The 10,116-nt window shown below is 31.4% G+C and overlaps 1 protein-coding gene across 1 annotated transcript in view; it reads left to right on the top strand.

Moving 5' to 3' along the window:
* The first annotated feature begins 357 nt into the window (after nt 1-357).
* The window catches only part of ADAM2 (ADAM metallopeptidase domain 2), a 139,041-nt gene continuing 129,282 nt past the window's right edge, over nt 358-10,116 (top strand). The window contains exons 1-2 of the mRNA XM_072762690.1: nt 358-472; nt 639-715. Of these exons, the coding sequence (XP_072618791.1) occupies nt 358-472; nt 639-715 (192 nt within the window). The remainder of the gene's footprint in view (nt 473-638; nt 716-10,116) is intronic.

Raw genomic sequence — 10,116 nt, 5'->3', positions numbered from 1 at the left:
GGGTCCGTGGCCAGGAGGGATATTCCTCGCGCTCCCAACTGCCCTCTAGGCAAGCCAACCGCCAATATTCGGGCTGGCATCAAGGACATGAAGCTATGTTGTGCTTTCTGCTTCTTCTCATCGGGCTCATCGGGCTCCAGACAGACAATAGTAAGTACAAAAACCTTGCCTCTGACCTTTCGGGAATGTCAGTTCCTCTCTTCATTTTCTTCTAAGAGGCTGGATACCCTGGAAAAGTGCCTTCTTGCAGGGGCTCCGACTCTGTAAGCCAGAGCCCACCACCACATCACCTTCCCCGACCAAAATCCACATTGGACATGAGGGGGCTTTCCCACTCATCTTGGTACCATACGAAAAATGAGAGATGCCATGGTTCGAGTGAATGCCTCAAGGTTAGAGTTTCATATACTGCTCCGCATTTTTCGACCTGTGGACTCTGTAGTTGGAAAGTCCAAAGGACCTGACTTTACTTGTACTGAATTTCTCTTGTAATTCTAGAAAGAAGTGGGAATAGAGTGTATTTGAAAAGATAGCTCAAAAAACGGTGATATATGAAATATTGTGGATTTAGATGAGGAAATAATGGAGGAAGCTATGAGGTGATGGTATTACTTTAATAAAACATTTGTATCTTGCAGATTCTGAAAAACTTCGTGTGCAAATTACCATACCAGAGAAAATACGGTCAACAATCAGTGGAGGAGCTGAATCACATGTAATTAAGCACTAACATTTTTCACATTCTAAAATCATGTGGATATTTTTTTGTAAGAAGAAAACTTGGCATTTTCATCCATGCAACTTGGTGAATTTTATATTTATATCCAATTTTCCTTAAGTGGAAAAGCCCTTTTGAAAATGAATCAAGATAATGCGTCATATAAATATAGTGCAGTGATATTTATTATTAAAGCTCCAAGTCCCATTTTTTAAATGTTTCCCTCTTAAGTTTTTTTGAATAATCATTGACCCAATTCATCTAGAGATTCTCTTTTTACTTACTAGGCTATATTTGGAGGGTTTTTTTGTCCTTGTTAAGCTTATGGCTTCCTTATACTATCTAATGATCATTTCATTTAATGAAGTTTTATATGAGTAATTTTTGCATCTTGGTTGCAAATATGTTAATCATTAAGACTTTTTTCATGCCATCTTAATTCATCTTGGTTCAGGGTGTTAGGTTTCCTTTTCTTTGGATTAGAAAATATCTTATTTATTATTTATTTATTTATTTATTTATTTATTTATTTCTGATTTCTAGAGTCATTTCCAAGATATGAAATGTGTTTTTTCAAACACCACACCTTAAATTTATTTTTGGTTGGGTAGGAAATGTTCCAGTATTTGAATGCAAGTACTTCCTTAGCAACTACTCACTTGTCACCCTCTTTAAGATATTATAAGCTAAAATTATCAATATATCATTTTAAAAGGAATGCATATTTATGAAAACTTAAAATTTAATAATTTAAATAGAAAAAAGGTGAAGCATTAAGGTATTTTTAAAGAGTTTTATTTTTGAATGCAAAATAATATGAAATTGCTTGCTCATATTAGAAAATACATACAGAATGACTTAGGAGATCTCTCCAACCAGGCATCACTACCTTCTATGATAGTAATTCTCAGAAGTACAAAAAAAAAAAAAAAAAAATACCAGTCCTCAACTGTCAAATTCACCAGGGAAAAAGTTTACTATTTTGTTAATATCTCTATCTCCCATTATAGAATACTGCTGGATACATATATAGTATTTTTTGAAACAGTGAGGTTATATTGTACTTATTGGCTTAACAAAGCTATAAATATAACATAGTGTATAGGGCAGCCTGGGTGGCTCAGTGGTTTAAGCGCCTGTCTTCGGGCCCAGGGCGTGATCCTGGAGACCCAGGATTGAATCCCACATCAGGCTCCCTGCATGGAGCCTGCTTCTCCCTCTGCCTGTGTCTCTGTCTCTCTCTCTGTGTCTATCATGAATAAATAAATAAAATCTTAAAAAAAACACATAGTGTATAATTGTTATAATTCATAGATAAATGATATAGATTATAAGAAAAGAATATTAAACTAGCAGTTAAAAAAACCCAACAACTGAATGGCACATCTAACTGTGAAAAAGTATAATAAAAGCGGGAAAAAAATCAAGAATTAACAGTAGACCAGAGTTAGCTAAAGACACCAGATAGATGTAACATACAAGTGCCTAAGGAAGAGGAATATAGAATTAGAGGCTTAGGTATATAATAACTAAATTCCTGAAAGAGGGAAAAAACCTGGAGAAGAGGCTATATTAAACATATAATAACTGAGAAATGGTAGAAAAGAAGAGAATCCTCAGATGCAAGTATGACAACACGGAAGAAATAAAAATCAGTATTGACAACACCTTGACATAGTGAAATCAGAATACCAGATATCCTACATGGTATTATAAACTAAGTAAAATAAGAACAAACTATAAGACTCAAATATTAAAATTAAGTAGAAATGTAGAACAAAAAATTAGGGAAAATATACACATATATTTAATATTTATTGGTAAATAACATCTTTGATAGAGTGTACATATTATATACATGTGTATATGTATGTATACACACACACATAAATACGTACAACACATACACATTTAGGCCAAAAACATGGGTCCCTTAACAATAAATATTATTAAAAAGGTAAAGAGTTTTTAGGATAGAGTCAACCTTTATTGAAAGACATTAGATTCTCTCTCCCTGTTCTCCTCCCACTTATGCTCTCTCTTCTTCCATCTATCTCTCTAAAATAAATAAATCCTTTTTAAAAAAGGCATTACACAACCACTAATAAAAATGGAAAGATAAAAGATAGATCATGTTGGCAGTCAAGAATACTTAGTATTTTCTTGGGTTAATTTTCACCAAATCCATAGATTGACTGCTGTTCGAATAAGAAATTTTATGGAGGGACGCCTGCCTGGGGGGCTCAGTTGTTGAGTGGCTGCCTTCAGCTCAGGGCATGATCCTGAGGTACTGGGATGAGTCCCACATTGGGCTCCCTGCAGGGAGCCTGCTTTTCCCTTTGCCTGTATCTCTACCTCTGTGTGTGTGTGTGTGTGTCTCGTGAATAAATAAATAAAATCTTAAAAAAAAATTTCGTGGAGATTGGTAGGTTGATTCTGAAATATATATGGCATGATAAATGGTAAAAGATTGCTAACCAGTGATTCACTTTGATTCATTTCAAAACATATTTTAAAGTTTTAGTAATTAATATGATGTGGTATGATCTAAGGGACAAATTAATAGAACAGAATAGAGTGCCACCTCAAGACCCACACACATATTAACTTACTCTATTCAATGGTGGCAATGAAATCATTGGATAAAGAATAGACTGGTTAATAAACAGTGAACTCACAGTTGATTAATGATACAGAATTATGATAAAGTGTGTATTAGTGCTACATTATACAGCAAAATTGATTCAAGATCATTTAAATCTGAGAGTAAAATACTATAAATCTGAAAGACCAGATAGAAGATTATTTCTAGGACTTTAATACGGAAGAATTATACCAAAAAGAAAAAGGACACAAATTCTTAAGTGAAGGATTAGGGAATACCTAGATTTAAAGATATAAATAGTTACCATAAACAAATTGAAAAATATTCCAGACTCACAGAAGATATTTGCAATCCATATAACACACAAAAGGTATTCAGAATATATCAAGAAATCATACAATAATATAAAAAACAAAAAAAATACGAACGTGCAGTTATGAGTGACAAGTGTTGAACTTGAGGAGGTAATAATTATCAAACATATATACAAATCAGAAAATTTATCAGTAATTGTCAAGTGAAATACAATAGGTTACTATTAAACATCATCAATGGCAAAAGTTAAATAACAAAAAATGCAATTAGAGGAGATGGATAATATTATTCACATTTGGTGACTCTACATTGGTACAACAAATTTGCAGATTAATTTTAAACTTCAGGTGAAGTTGCAAAAGTACTTTTTAATAAAAGAAGTTCTTTCATAGGTTTAGTTTAATATATATCTGAGGAATATTCACAAAAAGATATGTTTAACATTATTAATTGGGGCATTTCCTAAAATAGTGAAACAAGATCCATCAACCGCATAGATGAAACAACTGTGCTATATTCAGAAAATGGCATACTATAACATCAGAAAAAAAATTTTTAAAGCTACATATATTGATGACAATGATGATAGCAAATGTTTGCATAGTGCTTTTTGTATGAGATTGTTTCAAGCAAATGAAATCCAGCAATGAAATATATAACTTTTAGAAGTATTATATTTATGCAGAGCTAAAGTTTATGCAAAAAATTAAACATCCATAATTAGTACAAATATAAAAATATGCATGGGAATGATAAACACAAAATTCAGGATGTTGGTTAGCTGGAGTGCAAGAAAGAGAGTTAACCATGGGATGAGAGAGCACTTAAAATTGTTTTCAAATACTTGCAATGTTTTTATTTTTTAACATAGACATTGGTGACAAGGCATTTAAAGTAATTTGCTGTAATGTTTATATGCCCAAAGTATGTAATAATTAAAAATAATAATCAATTGTGGCTTATAGAGAAGATCAAATGCCTTGTGCAAAACAAAAATATAAAATGAAACTTTTAAAAAGAAAATCTACACTACATAAAAATCAAAATCTTAATAAATCTAACAAAGATAAGCAAGACTTCCTCCCTTAAGACAATAAAACACGAAAAAAATTAAAGACTTAAATAAATGGAGTATATCTCATGCTGTTTGATTGGAAGACCTAATGATGTAAAGATGTCAAAGCTACCCAAATTGATGTATTAAGACTAAATTGCCCATTTAAGAGACATCATTTCTTAATCTTACTATTAATAAAATAGATCAATGAGTTTTGATCCAAAAATGGAATTAATTTTATAAAATCTGCAAATACTATACTCCATATGCTGTTGAATCTTTGCTCTTCTATATAAATCTTGTATTGAATAATTTAGCATAAGTTTTGCAGTGGTCTCATTCTTTATTAAGCTAATGTGATTATTGGATAAAAAACCAATCTTTCAGAGTCAAATGTTTTGTTAGCTTCATTTAAAAATTAACAAGAAATGGCACAAATCATATTCTTCCATCTATTTTTATTATGAAAGCCAATATTTAAATATCAAATTTAATATAAATTTTCCTCTTTTTATTGTATTAATGTGCTTTGAATGTAATTATCATTATTATAAAATAACATTCTTCTCACTTTTCTTTGCTTTTTTAATATACTCTCCTGCCAGGTGTCCTACAACATTATAATTGAAGGGAAAACATACACGGTGAACTTAATGCAAAAGTAGGTGATCTACATTATTTTATCACCTGTATTTATTCTAATTGTTGTTTATAATCAATCCAGAATGTAGTTATTTTGCATTTTCAGATGTTCCTAGTAACTGGCTATTCATTTTTCTCTTATGCCTTAAAAAACTTCCAGTTTATACAATAAATATCTAGAAGTTGGACCTGTAGTGTATACTCCCATCTTCCTCCTTCTCAGTAGCACCAGATTTTTATTTGGCTATCCATGGATTTCATGAAACATTAGTTTTTATTTTTATTTTATCAGAACATAAATATGCCTTGTTTTTGAATCCCTAATATTCAGCTATATTTGAAAAGAACATCATGAATTTTAGGGTGGAAAGAATAGTGATAATTAAAAGAAAATTACTAACTGAAAATAATTACTTAGCATATCCTGTCAGAATGTACTAAGGACTTAGAATATATATTGTGATTAGCCAAACTCAATCCTATGCCAGCTGATGAATTGAGGAAAAAAATAGGTGCATTATATTATGGAATAAAGAAAAATCAGAACTGTATTGGCACTTTTTAAATGGTAAAAGTAAGAATTTCAGAACTCTACATATGTATTTTTAAAACTGTGAAGTTGTGTATTTTCTCCCCAAATTATTATTTAAAATCCAGTTAATACATTCTATAATATTAATTTCAGGAGTAGAATTTAGTGATTCATCATTTACATATAATACCCGGTGCTCATCACAAGTGCCTTCCTTAATCCCTATCACCTATTTCACCTATCCCCTACCCACCTCGCTTCTGGTAAACATCAGTGTGTTCTCTATAGTTAAATCTATTTTATGGTTTGCCTGACTCCCTCTCTTTTTCCCTTATGTTAATCTGTTTGGTTTCTTAAATTCCACATTATAAGGGAAATCACGTGATATTTGTCTTTCTCTGACTGACTTATTTTGCTTAGCATAATATACTTTAGCTCCACTCAAGTTATTGCAAATGGCAAGATTTCATTCTTTGTTATGGCTGAGTAATATTTCATTGTTCATATATATATATATATACACACACACACACACATATACAATGTATATATATATATATAAAACCTCTTCATTATCCATTTATCAGTTGATGGACACTTGGGCTATTTCCATAACTTTGTGATAGTAGGCAATGCTGCTGTAAATATTGGGGTTCATGTATCCCTTTATATTAGTTTTTTGTATTCTTTGATAAGTAGCTAGTAGGGCTATTTCTGGATCATAGGGTAGCTCTGTTTTTCACTGTTTAAGAAATCTTCATACTGTTTTCCAGATGGCTGCACCAGCTTGCATTCCCACCAACAGTTGAGGGTTCCTCTTTCTCCACATCATTGCCAACATCTGTTGTTTCCTGTATTGTTAATTTTAGCCATTTTGACAGGTGTGAGGTGATATCTCATTGTGGTTTTAATTTGTATTTCCCTGATGCTAAGTGATATTGAGCATCATTTCATGTGTCTGTTTGCTATCTGTGTCATCATTAGTTGAACTGTATATTCTATACTTTTTTTCTAATATAAAAAAAGATAGAGCTTAAGAGTATACTGCTATTCATAAGCTATCTTTTTTATATTAAGAAAAAAGATACAGAACATACAATTAATGAGAATGTAATTGATGAATTGAGTATTACATACCCTACAATTAATGCTTTTATTTACATACAAAGTACACTTAAAAGCTATCACATAGTAGAACACAAAATCTTTTGAAGAGTAATCATATTCTCAATGACTAGCATGATAAAATTAGAACATAATTACAAATGCTTAATCAAAGAAAAACCAGCTTTTTGGAAAATAAAAGTCACCAAATAAATCTTGGCTCAGAAAAATTCAAAATATTGTTGCAAAATATCAATAAAGTAATCACAAATAGAACTCAACTTTATATATATGACAAAATCTCTAATCAAAGTAAAATGTAAAACTTTGTTTTTTTTCTTTCATTTTATATGAACAGTTGAGAATATAGTGATTAATACTGTGATGAAAGGAAACAAAATAAAGTGTGGCCAGGGAATCCCTGCTGGTGGAGTCATGAAGCCTTCAGTGACCACTGTAGGGTCACCACTCAGGGTGTCTTGGCAGATAGTTGGCTTCAGGCTTAGCCAACAGTCTATATACAAACAGGGCGCTATCACTTGCACTCTCAACAGCCTATGGAGTTTTGGCTGTGTGCAGAGCTAGCAAAAATATGTGCCTTGTCACAGAAACTTGGCAATCCCCCAGGGCCTTCAAATATAAAAAAATTAGAACACCAATTTTATCATATTGCTCAAAACTGTTCTTGCCAAAATCGGGAATGGATCTAGATTGGAATAGTGAGGATAATACTAAAGCAAACCTCATTTTATTGTGCTTCACACAGACTATATTTTTTACATAGTGAAGATTTTTGCGGCAACTGTAAGTAGAGCAATGGATTTATGGATGTTTCTGCTTCATTCCTGGTGGGTCTGTTTATCTGGCTCCAATGTTTATATTGTTCATTATCTCAGAGTTTCAGAAGTGATGGGACCATTTGTAACCCATTCCACATCTGCATGAGCTGTAGTTTAGGGTTTTCTTTTTTTTTTTAAAGATTTTATTTATTCATAAGAGACACAGAGAGGCAGAGACAGACAGAGGGAGAAGCAGGCTCCTTGCAGGGAGCCCGATGTGGATCTCAATCATGGACCCAGTTGTCCACCAACAGCAGGCATTAATTTTTTTTCTCCTTCTGTTTACAAATTACTGAGAATATTTCTAGCTCCATGCTCTTTACTTGAAAGCCCACAATGTGTTCTCATGCCAGAGACTAAAGGGCATTTTTAAAAACTCCATCCCTAAGACACATTCTGGTTCAGATTCCGTACTAATTTGTAGTGTCACCTGCTTACTCTTTTAGCTGAAGCACTAGTCTTGCTTTTACTTTTTTGATCATTCTGTTTAAAGCAAGAATCAGTACACTTTTTGCAAAGGGCCAGTTAGTAAACATTTTAGAATGAACTTCATCTGATCTTTCGTGTAGCCTCTCAATTCTGCCATTGCAAAAGCCAGCATAGGGAATATGCAAATAGATAGACCTAGCTATATTCTAATATCACTAAAGTGATGGGCTGGGTTTGGCCTATAGGCCATACTTTGTCAAACCACTTTATTGTTTAATGTGTAGTAACATATTAAAAAATGTATTAGTATGGTTAATTGGTCATTTCTGTGTGTTGAGAGTAGAAATGGAAATAGGGGATTGAATCTTCTGTCTTTCGTAAAAATCACTACTAATTACCTTTATTTAATTAATTGTTGAAATATGTTTATGCAGTTAAATGAGTAATTATGAAGTGAACATTCCTGTATCTCTTTGACATCAAACACACATCGACTGACCTCCAAGAGCCAAATGGATATCATTTTCCATCTCTGTTATTTGTAACCACTTTCTGATCATTGTGATAATCATTTCCTTGATTTTATTTAATTATCCTAGTAATATATTTCTATTCTTTGTTTTGAATTTAAATGATGTACTCTTCTACAGCTTATTTTAGCCACTCAAAACAATGCCTGTGAGATTTACCAATGTTGTTAAAAGTAATTTCAGTTTATTCATTTTTATTACTGTATAAGATCCAATTTAATGATTATACAACAATATATTCTGCTTTTTTGTGCTTTTTTTTCTATTATGGAGATATTGCAAATATTCAAATATGAAAATTCATATATATATTCTTTGGTACATGTGCACAAGATGTTCTATGACATATAACTAAAGATAGACTGGATTGTTAAATTATGTGCATTGTCATAATTATTAAGCAAATCTCCCGAAACATTATACTAATTTATATACCCCTCTGAATTGCATATTCTATTAATAATGGTAGATAGTTTAACTTTTCAATAACTATTGATTATATACTAACATCTTATTGTGATTTAATATGTATCTCTCTAAATGCAAGTAAGTCTGAATACTTTTTAAAATATATCATTTGGCTACTTGGATTGTCTTCTTTGTGAAGCACTATGTAAGACATTTATACTTTTTAAAAAGTAATGTGTAATCTAACATTTTTGTTCCTATTTTTAGGAATTCTTTCAACTTTTTGCCTAAAAGTCTTTAATTCATGATGTGTTTTTCAAATAACTTCTTTTATTTTATGCCTTCTGTTTTCACACTTATGACATTTTAGTAAAGAGAATTTTTCCTTTCTGAAAAATTGTATTTTTATGTAAAAAAAAATTCCTTTACTTCAGTCATCCCCTACATTATATGATTTTTTGTATTATTGCTTTGCTTTTGACTTTTTTGTGCTTATTTTGACCTTTATTACTTCTGCAAGTGAATTCTAAAGTGATTATTCATCAACAATTTTATTTTCTAGTTTACAAACTTAAGGCTAACTTTTTCTCCAAATACTTCTTAGCTCCCCCTCATATCTTTGAATGTGTAGAATTTTCTCTGTTTTACTATTAGCAAACATAATCAAGTTTACATTACATTAAATACTCAAGTTTATATTACATTACTGTATTTCTAAATATCAATACATGTGGCATTATTTTTTTTAGCCATTATAATCCTGCATACTTGTCAATCCCAATGAGATATTATTATTTTTTTTTGTTCAGTCAATATTCTTTTATCTTTAACAATAAATTTACTCAGTCTGGTGCTCTTCATTTCTTCCTACATTTCATTTCAATGTGCAGTTAATTTATATATCTCTGGAATTCTCCATATTTCTGTTGTAAGTCTC

The sequence above is a fragment of the Vulpes vulpes genome, chromosome 7 (assembly GCF_048418805.1).
Source record: "Vulpes vulpes isolate BD-2025 chromosome 7, VulVul3, whole genome shotgun sequence".
Classification (NCBI taxonomy): Eukaryota; Metazoa; Chordata; class Mammalia; order Carnivora; family Canidae; genus Vulpes; species Vulpes vulpes.
This window is presented reverse-complemented; position numbering and strand designations above follow the sequence as displayed.